Here is a 27252-nt window from a genome sequence, read left to right on the forward strand (position 1 = left end):
TAATTTCCAAGAGTTGCTTCTTGTTCTTTGACTATACTTTTATATAGTAGACTCTTCTTGTTTCATGTTTGTAATACCTTATTTTAACTCTCTGTGGATGAAAGTCATACTTGTTCTGAAGGTGGTTCCCCTCCCCCCTTCCTCCCTAGATTGTCTTTGTTTCCTCTGAGTATTTGATCCCATTTGTCTGAATTTCACATGAAAAGCTTTCCTCAAATGTCTGGTGATCCTTGGTCTGTGTGTTCATGTTTAAGAAAGAGGCACTAAAAAGCTGGGAGGAAACTCTTGTGTGTGTGGAGCCCTTCCATTTAATTGGAGAGCCTTTAAAAGGCCAGAATCTGTAGCTTTTTCCCCTTGGCCTGGTTATTTCCCCACGAAGGAGCCTTCTAGTCTCTTGCTTGTCCTTATAGTACCTTAAGTGTAGGAGTCAGTGTTCCAGGAGCTGAAGAGAGAAACAGAACTGTGAGGTCTCACCCCCCACAATTTCCCAGTCTCCTCTAATTTTTAATCAAGTGTCTTATCCTGTCCTTCAGTTGGGTCTGGTTTTCATGACCTCAGAACCTTTTTGGATCAGCCTTATTGGTTTGCAAATAAACTCTCTCTTTTCCAGAATGGAGAGGGCCCTTTGTCCGGGAGGGAGGTGGCAGAGGAGATCTGAGAACAGTGCTAACTGCTGCTTACGGAGGCTTCCACTGTTCCACAGGGCAGTGTTCTGTGCTCACTGCCACTCCATGGCTTGGCTTCAGGGGTAATTGCTGCTTCCAGTTTCTGATTTTTTTTTTTTACAGATGTGAATTCAACTTGCTATTAGGCCCTGCCTTTTTTGAGTATTTAGCAAAGTTGAGAAAACTGAAACCTATCACTTAATCACTTGTCCACTTATTTTCCATCTTCCAAATTCGCTTTTGACATCTCTTGTTGGCTGTCATCTCCTCTGTCACTCATTTTTATTCTGTCTTCATTTAAGTGGGGTTTCAGGAGCAAGCAGAGATGATTGGATAGGTTTGATCCAGTCAACTTAACTGGTGATATCCTCTTTCTACTTATGATTTTTTGAGACCTTATAATTTCACTTTTCATTTCATATTTGAGTTCTGGTTTTACAGAATGTTTCTGGTATGAAAAGCAGCCAGCGTGTTGGGTTTCATAGCTATAGTTCCTTTTTTCTCTCCAGTTTTATTGAAACATAATTGATTCTCCTCCTCCTCCTACATGCGTGCTCAGTCCTGTCCTATTCTTTATGACACCATGGGCTGTAGCCTGCTAGGCTCCTCTGTCCATGAAATTTTCCAGGCAAGAATACTGGAGTGGGTAGCCATTTGCTACTCCAGGGGATCTTCTAGACCCAGGGATTGAACCCATGTTTCCTGTATCTCCTTAATTGGCAGACAGATTCTTGACCACTGCACCATCTGGGAAGCCCAATACAATATGGTATTGTTAACTGTATTCATCATGCATACATCATATCTTAATATTCAGTTTATAAAATTTTTATAAATTTTTTATGGCATACAGTATTACAGTATTTCCATTATTCTGTATTGGAAACATTATTGAATTAAAAAAAAGCAGTTAGCTTGTGATGATGGACTGATACTCATTTTCTCCATTTATAAGACAGAGACATATGGTACCGTAATGTAATTCTTTGAAAGCAGAGTCACAAAACAGTGAGAAAACTAGCTCATTATTAATTTTATATTAAACATCACTCACCTTGGGCTTCCCTGGTGGCTCAGCTGGTAAAGAATCCACCTGCAAATGTGGGAGACCTGGGTTCGATCCCTGGGTTGGAAAGATTCCTTTGGAGAAGGGATCAGCTGCCTACTCCAGTGTTCTGACCTGGAGAATTCCATGGACTGTTTAGTCCATGTGGTTGCAAAGAGTCGGATATGACTGAGTGACTTATCGCTCACCTCTTATCTATTTCAGGATAGGCTATCTACTTTGGTACAGATCTTGCACGTGATGTTTAACATGGATACTTGGTTGATGATAACCCAAAAGCATCTCATACAGTTCTAGCTCTACAGATATTAGATTGTCACATGAAAACACATATACACAATAGATAAGTTTATTAACTGTGTGCATGTTGATTATTTACTGTATGCATGATGATGATGATGATTAGGTGGAAGTGAGTCATCATAATGGTCTTCATCCTTGTCATCTTCATGTTGAGTAGGCTGAGGAGGAGAGGTTGGTGTTGCTGTCTCAGAGGTGGCAGAGGTGGGGGAGATGGAGAACATGAAAGGGGAGGCAAGAGAGGCAGGCGTACTTGGTGTAACTTTACAGAAATACATTGTCATTTCTGACTGCCATTTTTGCTTTTTCATTTTTCTGAAAATGTTTCTATATGATACCAAACTATCTTTCATTGTTTGGTTTAGTTTCAGTACCCATGTCATAGAAGGTTCCATGTTGTGAAAGAAGTCTTTTGTTGTTGTTCAGTCACTAATTCGTGTTCAACTCTTTGCCACCCCATGGACTGCAGCCCGCCAGGCCTCCCTGTCCCTCACAGAAGTCAAAAGCAGTCTTAGAACCAGCACCCTTTTATCCCATTGTCTAACGTCAGTGTGTCTTCTTCCTCATCATCTGACACTGGTTTGGAAATACTCATCTCCATCAAGTCATCTTCTGTTAATTTCTCTAGTGTGCTGTTTATCTTGAATTTCTCCAAGATTTATATCTTGAAATCCTTCACTCCCCCCAGTCTTTCTTTTTCTGTATCTGTAATCTCTTTCATGATTTCCTTGATTGACTTGGTCATAAATTCTGTGAAGTCATGGATAACATCTGGACATAGTTTTTTCTAGCAGGGATTTATTATTTCAGATTTGATGGCTTGCACATCTTTTTCTATAACAATGGCATTTTTCGATGCTGTAATCCTTCCAGGCTTTTATGATGTTGTCTCTATCAGGACTCTCTTCCATAGCACTAACCACCCTTTTTATAGAGTACCGTGTGTGGTGTTGTTCAGTCACCCAGTCGTGTCTGACTCTTTGCCACCCCATGGATTGCAGCCTGCCAGCCCTCTCTGTCTGTCATCATCTCCCGGAGTTTGCCCAAGTTCATGTCCATTGCGTTGGTCATGACATCCAACCATCTAATCCTCTGATTCCCTCTTTTCCTTCTCCCCTCTATCTGTCCAGCATCAGGGACTTTTCTAATGAGTCAGCTGTTCACATCAGGTGATCAAAATATTGGAGCTTCAGCTTCAGCATTAGTCCTTTTAATGAGTATTCAGGGTTGATTTCTTTTAAGATTGACTGGTTTGATCTCTTTGCTGTCCAAGGGACTCTCCGGAGTCTTCTCCAGCATCACAGTTCAAAGGTATCAATTCTTGGCGTTCTGCCTTCTTTATGGTCCAGCTCTCACAACCGTACATGACCATGGAAAGACCATAGCCTTGACTATACGGACCTTTGTTGGCAGAATGTCTCTGCTTTCAAACACACTGTCTAGGTTTGTCATAGCTTTCCTGCTAAGAAGCAGTTGTCTTCTGATTTCATGGCTGCAGTCACCATCTGCACTGATTTTTCCCAAGAAGAGGCGATCTTTCACTACTTCCATCTTTTCCCCTTCTATTTGCCATGATGTAATGGGGCCTGATGCCATGATTGTAGTTTTTTTAATATTTAGTTTTAAGCAGACTTTTTCAGTTTCTTCCTTAACTCTCAGCAGGAGGTTTTTTAGTTCCTCTTTGCTTTCTGCCACTAGAGTGGTATCATTTGCATATCTGAAGTTGATGTTTCTCCTGCCAATCTTGATTCCAGCTTGTAACTCATCCAACCTGGAATTTCTCATGATGTGCTCAGCATATAGATTAAATAAACGGGGTGACAACAGACAGTCCTGTCATACTCCTTTCTCAATCATGAGCCACTCAGTTGTTCCATATAGGGTTCTAACTGTTGCTTCTTGATCCACACACAGATTTCCCAGGAAACAGGTAAGGTGGTCTGGTATTCCCATCTCTTTAAGAGCTTTCACATTTTGTTATGATCCACACGGTCAAAAATTTTGGTGTAGTTGATGAAACTATATGTTTTTCTGGAATTCCCTTGCTTTCTCTATGATCCACCAAATGTTGGCAATTTGATCTCTGGTTCCTCTGCCTTTTCTAAACCCAGCTTCAACATCTGGAAGTTCTTGGTTTACGTTAATGCTGAAGCCTAGAATGCAAGATTTTCAGCTTGACCTTACTAGCATGGGCGATGAGTGCAACTGTCTGATTGTTAGAACATTCTTTAGTACTACCCTTCTTGGGAATTGAGATGAAGATTGACCTTTCCCTGTGGCCCCTGCTGGGTCTTCCAGATTTTCTGACATATTGAGTGTAACACTTTGATTCATCATTCTTCAGGGTTTTGAATAGCTCTGCTGGAATTCCATCGCATCCACTAGCTTTATTGACAGCAGTGCTTCCTAAGGCCCGCTTGACTTCACACTCCAGAATGTCTGGCTCTGGGTGACTGACCACACCATCGTGGTTATCTCGATCATTAAGATCTTTTTTGTATAGTTCTTCTGTGTATTTTTTCCATCTCTTCTTGATCTCTTCTACTTCTATGTCTCTACTGTTTCTATCTTTTATTGTACCGATCTTTGGATGGAATGTTCCCTTGAGATTTCCGTTTTTCCTGAAGAGATCTCTAGTCTTTCCCCTTCTGTTGTTTTCCTCTATTTTTATGCACTGTTCATTGAAGAGGGCCTTCTTTTCTCCCCTTGCTATTCTCTGGAACTCTGTGTTTAGTTGGGTGTATGTTTCCCTTTCCCCCTTGCTTTTCTCTTGTCTTCATTCTTCAACTATTTGTAAAGCCTCCTTGGATAACCACTTTTCCTTCTTGCTTTTCTTTTTCTTTGGATGGTTTGTTCACTGCCTCCTGTACAATATTACCAACCTCTGTCCATATTTCTCAGGCACACTGTTTACTAGCTCTCATCCCTTGAATCTGTTCATCACCTCCACTGCATATTCATAGGGGATTTGATTTAAGTCGTACCTGGCTAGCTTAGTGGTTTTCCCACTTTCTTTAGTTTAAGCCTGAATTTTGCTATGAGAAACTGATTATCTGAGCTACAGTTAGCTCCAGGTCTTGTTTTTGTTGACTGTGTACAGCTGTTCCATCTTTGGCTACAAAGAATTCAATCAGTTTGATTTCAGTATTGACCATTTGGTCAATGTCTGTGTATAAAGTCATCTCTTGTGTTGTTGAAAAAGGGTGTTTGCTATGAACAGTACATTCTCTTGGCAGAATTCAGTTAACCTTTGCCCTGCTTCATTTTTTACACCAAGGCCAAACTGGCCTGTTACTCCAGGTATCTCTTGACTTCCTACTTTTGCATTCCAATCCCCAGTGATGATTATAACATCTTTTTTAAGTGTTAGTTCTAGGAGGTCTTCTAGGTCTTCATAGAACTGATCAACTTAAGCTTCTTCGGCATTGGTATAGAGGTATAGGCTTGAGTTGCTGTGATGTTGAATGGTTTGCCTTGGAAACAAACCGAGACCATTCTGTCATTTTTGAGGTTGCACCCAAGTACTGCATTTTGTACTTTTGTTGACTTTGAGGGCTGCTCCATTTCTTCTGTGGGAATCTTGCCCATAGTAGTAGATATAATGGTCATCTGAATTAAATTCACCTGTTCCTGTCCATTTTAATTCACTGATTCCTAAGATGTTGATGTTTATTCTTACCATTTCCTGCTAGACCACTTCTAGTTTAACCTTGATTTATGGACCTAACATTCTAGGTTCCTATGCAATACTGTTCTTTGCAGTATCAGATTTTACTTCCATCACCAGATATATCCACAGCTGAGCATCATTTCCACTCTGGCCCAGCTGCTTCATTCTTTCTGGGGCTTTAGTAGTATATTGGATATCTTCTGACATGGAGGACTCACCTTTTGGTGTCATATCTTTTTGTCTTTTTATACAGCTCATGAGGGTCTCACGGCACATATACTCGGGTGGTTTGCCATTCGCTCCTCCAGTGGATCACGTATTGTCAGAACTTTCCACTATGACCTGTCTGTCTTTGGTGGCTTTACATGGCATGGCTCATAGCTTCATTGAGTTATGCAAGCCTCTTCACCACAGCAAGGCAGTGATTCATGAAGGGGATCTTATGACCCCCTGATCTAGAGCCTCAATTAGAGATGTTGTGTTTGGGGCAGATAGACCATTTCAGTTCAGTTCAGTTCAGTCGCTCAGTTGTGTCCGACTCTTTGCAACCCCATGAATCGCAGCACGCCAGGCCATCACAAACTCCCGGAGTTTACTCAAACACATGTGCATCAAGTTGGTGATGCCATCCAGCCATCTCATCCTCTGTCGTCCCCTTCTCCTCCTGCCCCCAATCCCTCCAAACATCAGGGTCTTTTCCAATGAGTCAACTCTTTGCATGAGGTGGCCAAAGTATTGGAGTTTCAGCTTCAACATCAGTCCTTCCAATGAACACCCAGGGCTGATCTCCTTCAGTGTCTTTAGTGTTAAACATTTCTTTTTCTTTGGGATGGTCTTGTTCCCTGTCTCATGTACAATGTCATGAAACCTCCATCCATGGCTGTCTGAGGAGGCCTTACAAATAGCTGTAAAAAGAAGAGAAGCGAAAAGCAAAGGAAAAAAGGAAAGATATACCCGTTGGAATGCAGAGTTCCAAAGAATAGCAAGGAGAGGTAAGAAAGACATCCTCAGCGATCAATGCAAAGAAATGGAGGAAAACAATAGAATGGGAAAGACTAGAGATCTCTTCAAGAAAACAAGAGATACCAAGGGAACATTTCATGCAAAGATGGGCTCAATAAAGGACAGAAACGGTATGGACCTAACAGAAGCCAAAGATATTAAGAAGAGGTGGCAAGAATACACAGAAGAACTATGCAAAAAAGATCTTCACAACCCAGATAATCATGATGGTGTGATCACTCACCTAGAGCCAGACATACTGGAATGTGAAGTCAAGCGGGCCTTAGGAAGCATCACTACGAACAAAGCTAGTGGAGGCGATGGAATTCCAATTGCACTATTTCAGATCCTAAAAGCTGATGCTGTGAAAGTGCTGGACTCAGCATGCCAGCAAATTTGGAAAACTCAGTAGTGGCCACAGGACTGGAAAAGATCAGTTTTCATTCCTACCCCAAAGAAAGGCAATGCCAAAGAATGCTCAAACTACAGCACAAATGCACTCATCTCACACGCTGGTAAAGTAATGCTCAAAATTCTCCAAGCCAGGCTTCAGCAATACATAACCATGGACTTCCAGATGTTTCAAGCTGGATTTAGAAAAGGCAGAGGAACCAGAGATCAAATTGCCAACATCCACTGGATATCGAAAAAGCAAGAGAGTTCCAGAGAAACATCTATTTCTGCTTTATTGACTATGTCAAAGCCTTTGACTGTGTGGATCACAATAAACTGTGGAAACTTCTGAAAGAGCTGAAAATACCAGACCACCTGACCTGCCTCTTGAGAAACCTGTATGCAGGTCAGGAAGCAACAGTTAGGACAGGACATGGAACAACAGACTGGTTTCAAATAGGAAAAGGAGTATGTTAAGGCTATATATTGTCACCCAGATTATTTAACTTATATGTAGAGTGCATCTTGAGAAACGCTGGGCTGGAAGAAGCACAAGCTGGAATCAAGATCACCAGGAGAAATATCAATAACCTCAGATATGCAGATGACACCACCCTTCTGGCAGAAAGTGAAGAGGAACTAAAAAGCCTCTTGATGAAAGTGAAAGAGGAGAATGAAAAAGTTGGCTTAAAGCTTAGTTCAGTTCAGTTCAGTTGCTCAGTTGTGTCCGACTCTTTGCAACCCTATGAACTGCAGCATGCCAGGCCTCCCTGTCCATCACCAACTGCTGGAGTTTACCCAAACCCACATCCATTGAGTCGGTGATACCATCCAACCATCTCATCCTCTGTCGTCCCCTTCTCCTCCTGTCCCCAATCCCTCCCAGCATCAGGGTCTTTTCCAATGAGTCAGCTCTTTGCATCAGATGGCCAAAGTATTGGAGTTTCAGCTTCAACATCAGTACTTCCAATGAACACCCAGGACTGATCTCCTTTAGGATGGACTGATTGGATCTCCTTGCAGTCCAAGGGACTCTCAAGAGTCTTCTCCAACACCACAGCTCAAAAGCATCAATTTTTCGGCACTCAACTTTCATTATAGTCCAACTCTCACATCCATACATGACTACTGGAAAAACCATAGCCTTGACTAGACAGATCTTTGTTGGCAAAGTAATGTCTCTGCTTTTTAATACGCTGTCTAGGTTGGTCATAACTTTCCTTCCAAGGAGTAAGCGTCTTTTAATTTCATGGCTGCAGTCACCATCCTCAGTGATTTTGGAGCCCAGAAAAATAAAGTCTGACACTGTTTCCACATCTATTTCCCATGAAGTGATGGGACCTGATGCCATGATCTTATTTTTCTGAATATTGAGCTTTAAGCCAACTTTTTCATTCTCCTCTTTCACTTTCATCAACAGGCCCTTTAGTTCTTCTTCACTTTCTGCCAGAAGGGTGGTGTCATCTGCATATCTGAGGTTATTGATATTTCTCCCGGCAATCTTGATTCCAGCTGTCCTTTCTCCAGCCCAGCGTTTCTCATGATGTACTCTGCGAATAAGTTAAATAATCTGGGTGACAATATATAGCCTTAACATACTCCTTTTCCTATTTGAAACCAGTCTGTTGTTCCATGTCCTGTCCTAACTGTTGCTTCCTGACCTGCATACAGGTTTCTCAAGAGGCAGGTCAGGTGGTCTGGTATTTTCAGCTCTTTCAGAAGTTTCCACAGTTTATTGTGATCCACACAGTCAAAGGCTTTGACATAGTCAATAAAGCAGAAATAGATGTTTCTCTGGAACTCTCTTGCTTTTTCGATATCCAGTGGATGTTGGCAATTTGATCTCTGGTTCCTCTGCCTTTTCTAAATCCAGCTTGAAACATCTGGAAGTCCATGGTTATGTATTGCTGAAGCCTGGCTTGGAGAATTTTGAGCATTACTTTACCAGCGTGTGAGATGAGTGCATTTGTGCTGTAGTTTGAGCATTCTTTGGCATTGCCTTTCTTTGGGGTAGGAATGAAAACTGATCTTTTCCAGTCCTGTGGCCACTACTGAGTTTTCCAAATTTGCTGGCATGCTGAGTCCAGCACTTTCACAGCATCAGCTTTTAGGATCTGAAATAGCGCAATTGGAATTCCATCACCTCCACTAGCTTTGTTCGTAGTGATGCTTCCTAAGGCCCGCTTGACTTCACATTCCAGTATGTCTGGCTCTAGGTGAGTGATCACACCATCATGATTATCTGGGTTGTGAAGATCTTTTTTGCATAGTTCTTCTGTGTATTCTTGCCACCTCTTCTTAATATCTTTGGCTTCTGTTAGGTCCATACCGTTTCTGTCCTTTATTGAGCCCATCTTTGCATGAAATGTTCCCTTGGTATCTCTTGTTTTCTTGAAGAGATCTCTAGTCTTTCCCATTCTATTGTTTTCCTCCATTTCTTTGCATTGATCGCTGAGGATGTCTTTCTTACCTCTCCTTGCTATTCTTTGGAACTCTGCATTCCAATGGGTATATCTTTCCTTTTGCTTCTCTTCTTTTTACAGCTATTTGTAAGGCCTCCTCAGACAGCCATTTTGCTTTTTTGCATTTCTTTTTCTTGGTGATGGTCTTAATCCCTGTCTCCTGTAAAATTTCATGAACCCCCGTCCATAGTTCATCAGGCACTCTGTCTTTCAGATCTAGTCCCTTAAATCTGTTTTTACTTCCACTGTATAGTCATAAGGGATTTGAATTATGTCATACCTGAGTGGTCTAGTGATTTTCCCCACTTTCTTCAATTTAAGTCTGATTTTGGCAATAAGGAGTTCATGATCTGAGCCACAGTCAGCTCCCGGTCTTGTTTTTGCTGATTGTATAGAGCTTCTCGATCTTTGGCTGCAAAGAATATAATCAGTCTGATTTCGATGTTGACCATCTGGTGATGCCCATGTGTAGAGTCTTCTCTTGTATTGTTGGAAGAGGGTGTTTGCTATGACCAGTGCGTTCTCTTGGCAGAACTCAATTAGCCTTTGCCGTGCTTCATTTTGTACTCCAAGGCCAAATTTGCCTGTTACTCCAGGTGTTTCTTGACTTCCTAGTTTTGCATTCCAGTCCCCTATAATGAAAAGGACATCTTTTTGGGGTGTTAGTTCTAGAAGGTCTTGTAGGTCTTCATGGAACTGTACAACTTCAGCTTCTTCAGCATTACTGGTTAGGGCATAGGCTTGGATTATCGTGATATTGAATGGTTTGCCTTGGGAACGAACAGAGATCATTCTGTCATTTTTGAGATTGCATCCAAATACTGCATTTCGGACTCTTTTCTTCACTATGATGGCTACTCCATTGCTTCTAAGGGATTTCTGCCCACAGTAGTAGATATAATGGTCATCTGAGTTAAATTCACCCATTCCAGTCCATCTTAGTTCGCTGATTCCTAGAGTGTCGACGTTCACTCTTCCTATCTCCTGTTTGACCACTTCCAATTTGCCTTGATTCATGGGCCTAAAATTCCAGGTTCCTATGCAATATTGCGCTTTATAGCATCAAACCTTGCTTCTATCACCAGTCTCATCGACAACTGGGTGTTGTTTTTACTTTGGCTCCATCCCTTCATTCTTTCTGGAGTTATTTCTCCACTGATCTCCAGTAGCATACTGGGCACCTACCGACCTGGGGAGTTCATCTTTCACTTTCCTGTCTTTTTGCCTTTTCATACTGTTCATGGGGTTCTCAAGGCAAGAATACTGAAGTGGTTTGCCATTCCCTTCTCCAGTGGACCACATTCTGTCAGACCTCTCCACATTGAGAAAACTAAGATCATGGCATCACTTTATGGCAAATCAATGGGGAAACAGTGACAGACTTTATTATTTTGGTCTCCAAAATCCCTGCAGATGGTGACTGCAGCCATGAAATTAAAAGATGCTTACTCCTTGGAAGGAAAGTTAATACCAACCTAGACAGCATATTAAAAAGCAGAGACATTACTTTACCAACAAAGGTCTGTCTAGTGAAGGCTATGGTATTTCCAGTAGTCATGTACGAATGTGAGAGTTGGACTATATGAAAGCTGAGCGACAAAGAATTGATGCTTTTGAACTGTGATGTTGGAGAAGACTCTTGAGAGTTCCTTGTACTGCAAAGAGATCAAACCAGTCCATCCTAACGGAATCAGTCCTGGGTGTTCATTGGAAGTACTGATGTTGAAGCTGAAACTCCAGTCCTTTGGCTACCTGATGCGAAGAACTGACTCCTTGGAAAAGACCCTGATGCTGGGAAAGATTGAAGGCTGGAGGAGAAGGGGACAACAGAGAATGAGATGGTTGGGTGGCGTCACCTACTCAATGGACATGGGTTTGAGTGGACTCCGGGAATTGGTGATGGACAGGGAGGCTGGTGTGCTGCAGTCTATGGAGTCGCAAAGAGTTGGACACAACTTTAAAAGGCAGTCACTTACTGGCAAGATATTTCCTGACTTTAAGGACAAAGCATCTATGGACCAATCCAGGAAACGTATTCTTGTTGTTTAGGCCTTCTTTTTGTACAACCAAGGGACTGTCCACTCAGGGGATAGCAGCTTTATAGATAAGGGCAGAACTGATCGTAAATCCAACTTCATTTGCATGGAACAATAGAGTTAGTCTATCCCTTCCTGTCTTAAACCCTATATGCTTGCTTCTCTTCCTTATGAATAAATGTCATTTATGTATTTTTTCTAGAATGAGGCATTTTGGTCTGCATTAAAATCCTGTTCAGGCACATATCCTTTCTCCTCAATGATTTTCTTTTTTTTAAATTGAATTATAGTTGATTTACAACGTTGTGCTAATTTCTGCTGGACAACAAAGCGACTTAAAATGATTTAAAAGTGATTTTAAAAATACATATATGTTTTAAAAAATATTCTTTTCTGTTATGGTTTATCCTAGGAGATTGGATATATTAGTAGTTTCCTGTGCTATGTAATAAAGTGTTGTTTGTCCATTCTAAATGTAATAGTTTCTATCTAGCAACCCCAGACTCCCGGTCCATCCCTCACTTTCCCCCCTCCTCCTTGGCAACAAGTCTGTTCTCTGTGTCTGTGAGTCTGTTTCTGTTTTGTAGATAGGTTCATTTGTGCCATATCTTAGTCCTCAGTGACTTTCTTAAAGGCATCTGGGAACTTACCTGCTGCCTCTCAGTTGTCAGAAGTTGCTTTTCCCGTTATCTTTGCATTTTTTAAAGCCAAACCTCTTTTTAAAATTATCAAACCATTCTTTGCTGGCATTAAACTCTCCAGCTTTAGGTCCTTCGCCTTCCTTTTGCTTTAAGTAGTCATATAGTGACTTCACTTTTTCTCTAATCATGTTATAGTCTATAGGTATGGCTTTCTTAGAGCAATGCTGCACCCACCTAAAAGCTGCCTTTTCAGTACAAGATAAAAAAGGTATATCACCAAAAGTGCAAAGTTTTCATACCTGCTCTTGTAGCTGCAGCCATGGCATCACTGATTTCTTTTTCTTTTATAATGGTCCCTACACTAGATTCATTTATCTTGAAATGGCAGGCAGTCACAGCTATACACCTGAAGCTTTGGTGTCTATCAAGCAGTTCAACTTTTTCATGTTATGTCATGATTTTTCTTTGCTTCTTGGGAGCACTTCCAACATGAGTAGTGGTACATTATATGGGTCCCGTGGTGTTATTCAGGGTTTACAGTTTTGCACTAAACACAGTGAAAAAGTGAGAACTGAGAGAGAGAGAGCGATTGATCAGTCACTTTTTGCTGCAATATGAAACTTACTGGAAAGATGAATTGCTCATGTGGAGATGACTAGCATCACACCCATTTTAAGCAGATACTTGTAACATTTGAGCTCACTTGAGCAATGCAACAGGAGGTGGATAGAAAATTATTAGTCATACACTATGATTACAGTTAATCTTATGGAGTTATGATATAACACTGCATCTGTATGTTTGCATTTCTTTGGACTGTGAGGCCATGTACAGTCTATATGTGCATAAGTTTTGATAAATTTTAATTTTTAATAATAGATTTATGTATATTTTACAGTGGTAAATGATAAAATGGACTAGAACCTACATCTGTTTTATGCATTCTTGACCTACCTAACTTAATTTTTTTAAATATTTCTAGGCTATGCAATTTGTGAAGTTTTTCAAATTGTCACAAATCTCCCATGTTGTTCCAGAGCCAACTGTATATGTAATATATATACACATGCATCTGTCTGCTATATACCATATTTTTAAAATCTGTTTATCCACTGATAGACATTAGGGTTATTTCCATGTCTTGGCTGTTGTATTAAGACTATTGATTTTCAAGGCCATCAGGAGTTGAGGGAAGGGAGTGTGGAATTAGGGCAAGTTTAAATGCCACAAAACTTGCTGTTCTTACTGAGAGTCAGATGATTTTATTTAGATAAAATGCTTCTTAGGTTAATTGTAAGCTTTTGGTTAATTTCTAGTTGTGAAAAAATTTGATCTTGATATTTTTTGCCAGTGTTTTTTTAATTTTTTAAGTTTATTTATATTCATGGCTGTTCTGGGTCTTTGCTGTTACACACAGTCCTCTAGTTTTGGGGAGCAGAGGCTACTCTCTCGTTGCGGTGTGCAGGCTTCTTACTGCGGGGGCTTCTCTTGTTGTGGCGCATGGGCTCTAGGCACGCAGGCTTCTTACTGCGGGGGCTTCTCTTGTTGTGGTGCATGGGCTCTAGGCACACAGGCTTCAGGAGTTGTGGCCCACGGGCTCTAGAATGCTGGCTCAGTAGTTGTGGCGCATGAGCTTAGCTGCTCTGCAGCATGTGCGATCTTCCCAGACTAAGGATTGAACCCATGTCTCCTGCATTGGCAGATAGATTCTTATCCACTCTACCACCAAGGAAGTCCTTGCCAGTGTTCTTGTAGCTTTAATGGAAGAAAGAATTTTTGGTGGTTCTTACTCTGCCTTTCTGGAACTATTTATGTTCTCTGAAGATATTCTGAGGTTTTCTTCTCTTTGTATATATTCCTCTCAGGGAATGCTTTCTGTCCTCGCCATTTGATTTAGAACTCATCTTTTATGTTGGGGGATTTTTTTTTTTTTTTTTTTTTAAATTTTTTAATTTTTTTTAATTTTTTTATTAGTTGGAGGCTAATTACTTCACAACATTTCAGTGGGTTTTGTCATACATTGATATGAATCAGCCATAGATTTACACTTATTCCCCATCCCGATCCCCCCTCCCACCTCCCTCTTCACCCGACTCCTCTGGGTCTTCCCAGTGCACCAGGCCCGAGCACTTGTCTCATGCATCCCACCTGGGCTGGTGATCTGTTTCACCATAGATAGTATACATGCTGTTCTTTTGAAACATCCCTCCCTCACATTCTCCCACAGAGTTCAAAAGTCGTTTTCTTGTGTTTAAGAGTGAGGGACTAAAAAACTTATTGGAAGCTTTGCAGTATTAGCTCTTTGAACCATGATCTTTGTTGTAGGATTATATGGTGGATATTTGAAACAGATAAAACCCTCCTACCTTCCCCAACTAACTTATGAAGATGAAGGAAGCAGAAAACTAGATTGAGTCATTGTCAAAATTCCAGGCTTTTATTGCTCCATCAATGAACAGAAAGAAACATTCAGGGAGCAAATAATTTCAGTCTTCTTTAAACTCTACCAGAGAATAAAGATAAGTATGTTATCTTGATAACATACTAAACTAATAATCCTGACACTAAACTGACAAGGATACAAGAAAAGATAATTATAGCCAATCTCACTCATGAATATAGGTGCAAAAATATTATATAAAATTAGCCAACTGAATATAGCAAAATAGAAAAGCAGATATAATATAAAAAGCCTTTATATAAGGAATGTCAAATGAGTCTAACATTAGGAAACTAATCAAGGTAATTTTTAATTAATGTAATCTGTTAGCTTAATTCTGTAATGTAAGTTTCTTACATAATTATGTGAATAGAATGTGAATAGAATTCCTAAGAACTACACTATACTGAGGAAAACTTTTTTTTTTCAGAAAAAACTGTGTAGCTATGTTTATTTCTACATCCAATAATGTATAGTAATTATCACATATTAGTGATGACAACTTCTGCATTAAAACTGTGATTTTTAGGTCAGAATTTCATCTGCATCTTGAAAGACTTTTATTTGAAAGCTGTCTGTTAAGTGATATTTAATGTAAGTCAAGCATCATAAAGTAAAAGTCCTAACCAGCAGTTCGTTTTCCAGTTCTTTTTTATAGGATTAAATTCAAACTCACATGAAATGATGGGCATCCATTAGTGTAGTATTTGGAATGATTGTATTCTTTCTATATTATTTATCAATAGAATGGGAATCACAAGTCATCTGATAAATCCTGTGAGACTTCCGGAGTATTTTAATAGCTTTTACTTGATTTAATAGTGCTTGAAATAACTGCCATCCACTATGAGATAAGTTTTCCTGGTTATAGACTTCTTTTATTTCAAGTTACTTGTATTACTTTGTAATTAGCTTTGTGAATTGCTCTTTATTCTTTTCAATGTATACACAATAGTCTTAAGTAGATTGTTGAAAGTTGGAGATTATGTATCTATAAATGAAGAAGGCATGTAATTTAACAGTGGATTTGAATTAATACTATTGATTGCTTAAAGGAGACGGTCCTATCATATAGAATAATAATGGTGTCTGATACTTGTGTATGCTTGACCGTCTTAAACATGCTTTCATATATGAAGGTACTATTATGATGTAATCAGATTACATAACGCTATTCATCATACCATTTGTTTCTGAATCTGGAGAGTCATGATAAAAACTGTGAGTGCTCTATTGGTTGTAGACAGTGTTGGCACACTTTTGCTTTGTTCTTGTCTATGATAGCTTAAAGATTGAAAATGTATAAGTAGATGAACTTCTGTATATTAAGGAATTTCCGTTACCTGAAGAAAATAATTCTTAAGAGTTCATATGAATATGAAAGTTTATAGAATAGTAATTACAAATGAGGGAATGTGAAGAGAAGGGATTTAAATTTTGTTCTTCACTCTTTGATTATGGACTATGCTGCTGGGTCCGTTCCAAACTTAGAATCTTTTATAGAAAATTATATTTGGTGCTTGCAACTTTCTCACTCAGACCCTGATGACAACTTTTGAGTGGCTAGGAATACGTGGAAACAAGTATATTTGTGTGTAATATATGTGTGTATGTTCCCGAATAAGATGATGCTGGTGAGGGAAAAATGGAAAACAGGACTTTGTCAAAGACCTTAAGTGAGAATGATGAATCTAGATTAGTTACTGTGGAAATATCTTTGATATGTGTGTTAACTTTATATTTGAACTTCTATAAAATTAAACTGATTTCTGAGTTAGTTGGAAAAGAAGAGTGAGAGATTTAAATAGAACTGCTTGATGCTGTTTTCTTTCAGTAGTACAGCAGAGATTTAAAATCTTGAAAACTGAAGAGAAAATGAAATACAGCCATCTAGTGGCTGCAACTTTAAAAGCTCTAAGCATAGAAAGCATGAACTCACATAAAAATCTCTCAAGGGTCATTATTAGGTATTCAAGCTAATCATTGCTTATCACACAAAGGAGAAACATACATTTGTTTTACTAAATATTTAAATAAAATTTTAATGAGGAAGGAAAACCTTGTATATGACAGTTAAACTTTATGTAAATATTCTCAGAGGTCAGTTGAAATACCATAACATTATAGTAAGCTGTATACATTTTCAGTTGTAATGTGTATTAATTATAAAACTCCAGTAGTGCTTTTAAAATACATGTATATTCTGAAACGTCACTGAATAATATCTAGACCTCTCTCACTTATATAAATGAACCTATTATGATGGTGGACATACAGGTTTAGTTGCTCATTAAATTTTAGTCATTGTTGGCTTATAAATTTTAATGATGCAGAAATGAACTGTTTTCTAGGAGCAAGATAATGCTGTACAAAATATGCACAAGAAAGTAGAAAAATTAGAAGCTGAACACACGGAGTGCTCTGACCTCTTACGGCGACAAACAAGTGAGCTTGAATTTAGTACTCAACGAGAGGAACGTCTTAGAAAAGAGTTTGAGGTATATTTTTTCATTTTTTTATAGCATGTGTATGTTATCCAGTTAGTAATTTAAGGTCAGAGAAAGTTTTTCTCTGCAATAAAATATAGTATTTTGACATTTATTTATATTGAATATTGGCTTCCTTAAAAACTTTTGTATCTGAATACATTTTATTTTGCTCCTAATTAAAAATATTCATTTAAAACAATTGTCCTGAAATATTTGGAAGGTTAGAATGTAACTGTTTACATTACAGGGTTGGGGAAGCAACGCAGGAAAAGATTTTGTACACCTAATATTAAATTCTCATTTTGAGTGTTTGAATCCTGTGTAGCTGCTTAGTTTTGTGAAATGTTTTTCAGGTTAGACTTTAGATGGGAAAGAAGCATCAATTTAAGAATAAAAAAATGTGATTTTTATGAGTAAATGATACTGATAACCCTTTAATCTTGAGAGATATCTAACTTATTTGTTAATTTTAAAAAAGGATTTTCTTTTTCTTTGTGGGAAATTATTTCAATAGATAAAGAACTCTTAAACATAATTTATAGTTCTTATAAGGTAAATAAACATTTATAAAGAGTATTTAATGATAAAATGCTGAAGGTGCTCTTGTTAAACTCACTTCTGTCATTTAACATTGTGCCAAGAATTTTAGCCAAAAATATATATAAAAATAAGAACAATGATAAGAATTATAATTTTTGGAAAGAAAGAGGTGTGATTCTTATTATTTTCAGATAACATGGTAATAACCCTCAATGGTCAAGAAAATCAACTTTGAAATTAGTGATGCTAGTAAGAACATTCAATGAGAAGGTCAAGAAGAAAATAATATATAATAATTATGTTTACATCTTACATACCAGCAATAACCAGAGAATAAGATACTATAAATGTTTTTGTTACAATGACAAAATAGGAATACAGCTAACAACAAGTACATTAAAATTATGAATTGTAACTGAGAGTCTTAAGAGAAAATGGTGAAACATTTTGGAAACACTTAACAGTGTACTGATATGAATCCTCCCTAAATTATTATTATGGGTTAAAGCAGTTCCAGTAAAAAATTCAGTGCAGGGCTTCCCTGTTGGCTTAGTGGTAAAGAATCTGCCTGCCAATGCAGGAGACACAGGAATAGAAAGTATAAAGGCCACGAGATGTGAATGTGCTTGAAAAGTTTGAGGAACAGCAAGTAGGCCATTGTGGTTGAAATGTATTGAACAAGAGAGGAGATTAGTAGGATATATTGAATGGTAGGTAGATGTTATAGAGTCTTGAAGGTCTTTTGGAATTTTGTAAGAACTTTGGCTTTCTTTCTGAGATGTAAAGATGTTGGGCAGTTTTGAGGAGAGGAGTGACGTGTCCCCTCTGATTTGTCTGTTTACTCTTTGGAAGACAGATTGTAAGAGGCCACTTAGGAAACTATTAAAATAATCAGAGATCGTGGTGTTTTAGACCAAAGTAGTGGTAGAGGAGGTGGTCAGATTTTGTATGTGTTTTTAGAAGACAGAACCAGTAGGGTTTGCAGACTCACTGGACCTGGCTTGTGAGAGAAAAAGAAAGGGAATAAAGGATAATGCCAAAGATTTTGGCTTGAGCCTTTGGGGAATGATGCTGCTGTTTACTCAGCGTGGCCAAGGATGCAAGTGGAGTAAATTTGGGAAAGGCACGGAGTTTGGTTTTAGATAACGTTAAATTGGGCATGCCCATTAGACATCCATTTGGAGATGCTGAGTAGCACTCACATACAAGTATTGGTCTTGGGGAAACCTTACTGTGGAGCGAGGAGATGTGCTGAATCTTTCATTGGCAACTGGGGAAAATTTACAGGCTATAGGTGTTTTCTCTTTGTTTCTTGAGTTTCTACAAGGAGTGATCTGCCAGTTTCCTCTTTGGTGGTTATTAAATGGAAGAAGAAAATGGAGGAAAAATCTGTGTATCATTCTTTTCAGTGTACAGAATTTCCCTTGGTTTCCCTCTTGTGTACCAGCTCTCCTACTCCTGATCTGCCCACCTCGTGTCTCTCCATGTCCAACCTGAGTTCAGATTGACATTTTCCAGGTAATAAACCTCCAGTTTGTGAGTTTCTGTAGTGGTTAGAGAGGTGTAGTTGTAGGGCTAGTTAAGGTGGGGAGGTGGATATCTGGAGGTTAAATTTTTCATACTGATGATATTAAAAACTTTATTGAGATAATTTGCATGCTACAAATTCACCCATTTATAGTGTACAATTCAGTGGTTTTTAGTATATTCACAGAGCTGTACAACTATCACTACAATTTATTTGAACGTGTTTTCATCACGTCAGTAAGAAACTCCACACCCAAGAGCTATCACTGTCCTCTTCCCTATCCTCTCATCCCTAAAAAGCCATTAATCTGTTTCTATATATTTGTCTGCTCTCATTCTCCTCTTCTCCCAACCTTTCATCCTAAAAAGACATTAATCTACTTCTGGTTCTATAGCCTGTTCTGGACATTTCATATTAATAGAGTCATACAATATGTGGTCTTCTGTAAGTTTTTTCACTTAGCACGATGTTTTTAGGATTCATCCATGTTGTATCACATGTTAGCACTTCATTCCTCTCTATTACTGTATAGATATAAGATCACATTTTGTGTATCCTTTCATCAGGAGATAGACATTCATGTTGTTTTCACTTCTTGACTATTATGAATAATGCCTCCATGGACATCTGTGTACAGTGTTTTGTGTGGACGTGTCTTTAGTTTCACCTTGGAGTGCAACTGCTGGGTGACACGATAACGCTATTCTTAAATTTTGGGAAACTGTCAGACTCTTTTACACAGTGAGAGTACTGTTTTTAATTTCCACCAGCAATCTATGAGGGTTCCAGTGTCTTCAGATGCTCACCAACACTTGCTATTATCATTATTTCCAACTATAACCACTTTAGCGGATGTATAATGGTATCTTGTGGTTTTGCTTTGCATTTCTCTGATCACTAATGATGTTGAATATCATTTCATGTGCTTATTGGTCATTTGCATATCATTGGGGAAATATCTATTCAGGTCCATTATACATTTAAAAAAAAAAAAATTGGGACCGGCACCAACTTACAGCCGGTAGTGGACCCCCCCCCCATGCTCGCAGGTAAGCCCCCCGCTTTTTTCAGTCCAGACAGCAGAGCTCTTTAGTTCCCCGGGGCAGCGACAGGGAAACCAAAGAAAAAGAACAGCCAGCTGCGGCAGAGTTGCAGTGGGAGCATTGTCTGGGCGCCGAGGTCCCGTCTCACCCGCAAAACAAACTTTTTCACCCCTTCCTCTTGAGGAGTGCCAAGTCCTGGTGCGCTGGAGCCGAGGGTCGGGCCCGTTATACATTTTAATAAGTTATTTATGCTCTATGATTGTAAGATGTTAATAATAAGGAAAATGGGGTATAGGTTCCTTATTAATAATAAGAAACTCTCAATAGCAATGCCAAATATGAACTTGGCAAAGATAAATTACTTATACTCTTTCTTACCACATGTGGTCTTATTTTATATAAGGCTAAAGAAAAAAAATTGAAAGTGAGATTATATTTTAAGTAATATTTTTAGCTTGTTTTTTGTGCTGAAAATTTTTTTTGAGGCAGAAGACTCAGAATGTATAATCATATTTTATATTATCATTTTTAATATATGTTTGTAGATGACCTATTAGAAAAGAATTAGAACAGGGTTAAAGTTCTAAATATACTTAGAATTAAAAAAATCATTTAGAAGTCACCTTAGGATGCTATAAAAGTCTATGATCATCACTAAAAACATTTTAATTGCCTCTAGGTATGAAGAAGTGCTAGGTAACAGTGATTTTTGTGGATAAGGTTCTTAATAAGTCAGTTTTGACTCAGTTGAGAAAATGTCTAATGCCTAACCTTTAGGATTTGTTTTTGGATAACTCAGAATTGATTTTTTTCTTGTAAAATGCTTACTTGCCCCAATGTCTTATTTTTAAATTGATTAATGTTATAAATATAAAACTGTTTTAGGCTAGTTTTACATTGAGATTTTTCTTAGCTACTCTGTGGATACTTTTGATAATCCCAGGTCTCTACTTTTGGAGAATTTGAAGCTTTGAGGGTGTCCAAAGAGTCTCTATTTTTATTCTATTTTTTAAGAATTTTCTAAATGGACTTTGCCAACAAAGGTCCATATAGTCAGAGCTATGGTTTTTCCAGTAGTCATTTGTGGATGAGAGAGTCAGACCATAAAGAAGGCTGAGTGCTGAAGATTGACACTTTTGAACTGTAGGGCTGGAGAAGACTCTTGAGAGTCCCTTGGACAGCAAGGAGGTCAAACCAGTCAGTCCTAAAGGAAATCAACCCTGAATGTTCTTAGGAAGGACTGATGCTCAAGCTGAAGCTCCAAAACTTTAGACAACTGATTCAAAGAGCCAGCTTATTGGAAAAGACCCTGATGCTGGGAAAAATTGAGGGCAGGAGGAGAAAAGGGTGACAGAGGATGAGATGGTTGAATGGCATCATTGACTCAACGGACATGAGTTTGAGCAAACTCTGGGAGATAGTGAAGGACAGGGAAGGCTGGCGTGCTGCAGTCTGTGGGGTCACAAAGAGTCAGACATGACTGACGACTGAACAGCAACAAAGTGAACAAGTGTAGTCCTCTCACTTATCTATGCTTCTTCATGTTTAGACACCTTACAGATTTCTGCTTTATATTTAAGTGAATGTATTTTATATTGGCTGTTTGACAAGAAGATGATATAATGAAGGAGAAGTTAAATTTCTAGAGAGCAGTTTATGTTAGTTTTACATTCTGTTATGACTGTGCGGGTGAGCACACGTGCATAGAGTCCTTAAGAACTAGTAATTCAAGGTACAAAGATCAAATTGCCAACATCCTCTGGATCATCGAAAAAACAAGAGTTCCAGAAAAACATCTATTTCTGCTTCATTGACTATGCCAAAGCCTTTGACTGTGTGGATCACAAAAAACTGTGGAAAACTCTTAAAGAGATGGGAATCAGACCACCTGACTGCCTCTTAAGAAACCTGTATGCAGGTCAGGAAGCAACAGTTAGAACTGGACATGGAACAACAGACTGGTTCCAAATTGGGAAAGGAGTACATCAAGGCTGTATATTGTCACCCTGCTTATTTAACTTCTTTGCAGAGTACATCATGCAAAATGCCAGGCTGAATGAAGCACAAGCTGGAATCGAGATTGCTGGGAGAAATATCAGTAACTTCAGATATGCAGATGACACCACCCTTATGGCAGAAAGTGAAGCACTAAAGAGCCTCTTTTTTTTTTTTTCTAATATGTTCTGAAAACAAAGCTATGAAAACACACTACATAACTATTCTTTTTTTTTTTTCCCATTTATTTTTATTAGTTGGAGGCTAATAAGTGAAAGAGGAGAGTGAAAAGCTGGCTTAAAACTCAACATTCAGAAAACTAAGATCATGGCATCTGGTCCTATCACTTCATGGCAAATAGACGGGGAAACAGTGGAAACAATGAGACTTTATTTTTTGGTGCTCCAAAATCACTGCAGATGGTGACCATGGCAATGAAATTAAAAGATGTTTGCTCCTTGGAAGAAAAGCTATGACCAACCTAGACAGCACATTAAAAAGCAGAGATGTTACTTTACCAACAAAAGTCCATCTAGTCAAAGCTATGGTTTTTCTAGTAGTCATGTATGGATGTGAGAGTTGGATTCTAAAGAAAGCTGAGCGCCGAAGAATTGATGCTTTTGAACTGTGGTGGTTGGAGAAGACTCTTGAGAGTCCCTTGGACTGCAAGGAGATCTTACCAGTCAATCCTAAAGGAAGTCAGTCCTGAATATTCATTGGAAGGACTGATGCTGAAGCTGAAAAGAAACTCCAATCCTCTGGCCACCTGATGTGAAAAACCGACTCACTGGAGAAGACCCTGATGCTGGGAAAGATTGAAGGCAGGCGGAGAAGAGGATGACAGAGGATGAAATGGTTGGATGGCGTCACCAACTCAAGGGACATGAGTTTGAGCAAGCTCTGGGAGTTGGTGATGGACAGGGAAGCCTGGCGTGCTACAGTCCATGGAGTTGCAAAGAGTTGGACACGATTGAGCGACTGAAGTAAAGTGATAATCATATCATGGTTTGGGTGAACTTCGGGAGTTGGTGATGGACAGAGAGGCCTGGAGTACTGCAGTTCATGGGGTCACAAAGAGTCGGACACGACTGAGCGACTGAACTGAATCAGTGTTATTTTTAAAAAAGGATTAATATAAAATCAAATAATAGTAAAGAGCAAAATTGTTAAAATTTTAATTTAACAGAGCACATTATTTAATCTTAGTAATAGCAAACTAAATCAACTAGACATTTGCCCTAATAAATGATTTAAATTTTATTGATGCTTTAGCAGTTACATTTCATGAAAAGGTGATTTTTTATGTGCCTTGGCTAAAGAAGTTTATATATATGTGGCTTAATCATCTTAACGTGGATCAATGGTTTCTTAGATTAAAAAAACAAAACAAAACAAACTCCCAATCCAATTTTCTGAATGTGGTGCTGGGTACCAGAGAACCAAGGGAAAAGTGAACTGGAAAAATAAATATCCGTAGCTTTTATAATCCTCTTTACAACTAGGGGAGGTTTTTTTTTTTTTTTTTTTTTTTTTATCATGGGAAATAAGCTTAACTCAATAAGAGAAGAGAAAAGAGAAGATGCAAACCTAATTTTGAGAGAACTGAAGAATCTCATGAAGATTATAGAGGAGAGAGAACAGTGTTTGCAAATAAATTCTGAATTGCTCCTGTCGGTCATATTCTATATTATGGTAAAATAAAGAAGGGTAGAGTGTAGCGTTTTCCTTTATACGTATACTATACTCAAGTGAAAAAGGAAAAGAAAGTGGATCTCACCTATCGTATTGTCCATGAAAACAACCTTATATGAATCGTCTTTTTCAAGGCATCGTGTGTTTGTAGCCATGGTTTTTAAACTTATTTGTGTTGATTACCAACTATAAATGATAAGTAATGAAATCACCTGGGCTATACTATTGTGCTTATAAGTATTATACATTTTTGTATCTATGTTCATAATGGATTTTAAAACCAGAAATTTTAAAGTAAAGATGATTTTAAAGATGCCAGATTAATTTATTACCCTGCCGATCAGAATTTATGGCTTGTAAATTCTGTTCCTTAGAGATTTTGACTTTTCAAGATATCTTTTTTGATAATGTAAAATACTTTGAGATCCTCAGTTTAAGAACTCCAAGTATAGTAACTACTCTTGATTTCTCCCACACAGGTAATATTATAGTTAATTGTTAACACACATATAATTTATTATTTACAACCACTAAAATATAATATATATACTTACCTTTAAAGTAACCATTATAGAATTAATCAGCCCATTGGAATCATCTTCTTGAAGATGGATTATTACTGTATGGGTTACTTCTAGAAGTATTCATTAATAGAAAATATCAGGTGATAAAATGTGAAACAAATGTTAAATAAGCAACCACTTTCTATTTACACAGCTATTGACATTCTGGGGTAAATTTTGTAGAGCTGTTTTTTGGAAACAATACTGTATAGCACACTACTGAAAAATCTCTGATTAGCGGGTACTTGTGTTGTTTTTCCTCCCTTCTTTTTCTTGATGTCCATTTTAGTAGACTTCATGTCATATATGAAGGTTTTTCTGCTTGACTGATCCCTTTAAGTTCATGTATAATCCTCAAGACTGGGTATACTTGAGGAGGCAAGAATGTATAATAGTAGGAACTGTTTTTGCCCAGTCTCAGCAAATCCATTGTATGCATGTTTTCATAACTTTTGTGAAACTTTGGAGCAGGCCTGTGGAAGCCATGGGAGTGGATGTGATGTGGAGAACAAATATGGACTGGATGTGTTTGGTTAGTTCTGCTGCTGAACTGGAACTGGCTCATGTCCTATGTTATGATAGAATAACGTTTTCTGTGTATGTTACCTTCTTCAAAGAATGAACCCTCACTTTTCTTAAGTGGAGCAGATTATCTAATTGAGTTTATTGTGATTAATGCGATATAAATCATAAAATAAAAAAAAATTGGGTACAATGAACAGTAGAATTTACTGGAATAAAGATCTCCTGACAGTATATTGAAGTCAGAAAGGATGTGACAACCAGCTAATAAATGATAAAATATGTGATCATTTTTTGTCACATAAAGAACTCCGATGTTCAGAGTATTAGGGAACAGACAGTACATAGTATAATCTTTGTATTACAAGCAAACTTCTATATAGTTAAGTTTGCCGGTGGTGTATATGAGTTTGTGTTGGATTTTGTACTTTGATCTGAATTCTCTTATGCTTTCTGCTCTTGCTTTTCTGATTATATTATGATGGGAGACTAACAGTCAGATTATGATTATTAATGTTAGTTCTGTAGGTGATACTGGAGAAAAATATTTGTGAACAGCACGTTGATGTTCCTCTAGCACCCTCTGCTGGATATAAGAATTAATTTACCAGACTAGAAGATTTAAAAAAAAAAAAAATTTTGTTAAGAAGGGAATGGCTACCCACCCCAGTATTCTTGCCTGGAGAATTCAATGGATAGAGGAGGCTGGCAGGCTACAGTCCATGGACTCGCAGAGAGTCAGACATGACTGAGCGACTAACAATTTAATTATGTCTGTCAACAAAATGCACTCTTTGAAGAAATTTGTTTAAAGATATGAAGTTTTTTTGCTGTCTTTACTGATTGTTTTAGTAATAATAAACAGTTTATAAATTTTTCTTCTGAGTGTTTCATTTAAAATAGGAAAGTATGAAATGTGATCTTTGGTTTATTATTTCAACCTGTTTGATTTTGGTTTCAGTTCAGTTCAGTCGCTCAGTCGTGTCCAACTCTTTGCGACCCCATGGACTGTACCTCGCCAGGCTCTGCTGTCCATGGGATTCTCCAGGCAAGAATACTGGAGTGGGTTGCCACTGCCTTCTCCAATTGACTTTTGGGGTAAAATCAGATAAATTAATATGACAATAGTACATGAAAAATGAAGACTTATATTGTTGACTCTTATCATGGAAACACTGAATAGTCTGTATTTTAGTAAAATATAACACTTGATAAAATTATGTGGATGCCATTTGAATATGAAAGAATATTTTAATATTATTAGACTGGTTTCTTCTATTTGCCCTCTGTTAGCTTTTTGCCTGTTTTGATCTTTATTCTCAGTGTCTGTGGATTATTTCCTTGACACTAGTTAGACTTCTGGCTTGCAGAACCTAACACAACTATTTTGAATATTGAGAAAGTTGACTTAGTTCTTCAAGGACAGGAACTTCATCTTGTGGCATTACATTGAAAGAAAATTTTTTTTACTAGTGTTGGCCCAACCTAGGGTAATACTGATTTTAATCTGTCTAACCATAAGAATCGTTCTGCTCTAGTATATACCATGCTTTATACCAGCAAGCAGTGGGGAACCCTTGTTCTAAGGATTCAAAGTCAGCATTGAGAGGAATTCTTTAACAGAAATCAAGAAGCTGGACATAGACGGCTGTCACTTCTTTGAAATGTCATTAGTTCTTGCACTTAAGGATTCTTTTTATTTTTTTATTGAAATATAATTTATGTATCATTGACTACACCTTTTTAAAGTATGCACTCAGGGTTATGAAACCATTACTGCTGTCTGGCTCCAGAACATCCTTATCACCCCAATAAGAAACTTTATGCCCATTAGCAGTCAGTGCTCATTCTTCCCTTTCCATCTCCCCAGCTACTGGAAACAACTGTCTGTCTCTATGGATTTGCCTGGTTTGCCTATTCTGGGCATTTCATATAAATGATGTTATTTAATATGTAGCTTTTTGTATCTGGTATCTTTCACTTGACGTATGTTATCAAGGTTAAACTCTGTTGTGGCATGTGTTGTTATGTAGTTCCTTTTTAATGGCCAAATGATATTCCATTGTGGGAATATAGCATGTTTCGTTTATCCATTCATCAGTTGATGGGCACTTGGGTTTTTTTTTTTTTCACCTTTTTGTGTTTAGACTCTGAACTGTAGCAGGCATTATGGGAATGTGCTTTGCTCAAAGAAAAGTATATTCA

At 38.1% G+C, this 27252-nt stretch overlaps 1 protein-coding gene across 1 annotated transcript in view; it reads left to right on the forward strand.

Annotated features, from left to right (window-relative positions):
• The window catches only part of CCDC171 (coiled-coil domain containing 171), a 322272-nt gene that overhangs the window by 34249 nt on the left and 260771 nt on the right, over positions 1–27252 (forward strand). Inside the window, 1 exon segment of the mRNA XM_043486967.1 lies at positions 17027–17173. Coding sequence (XP_043342902.1) covers positions 17027–17173 — 147 coding nt within the window.

This window comes from Cervus canadensis, chromosome 14 (assembly GCF_019320065.1).
Source record: "Cervus canadensis isolate Bull #8, Minnesota chromosome 14, ASM1932006v1, whole genome shotgun sequence".
NCBI classification, from domain to species: Eukaryota; Metazoa; Chordata; class Mammalia; order Artiodactyla; family Cervidae; genus Cervus; species Cervus canadensis.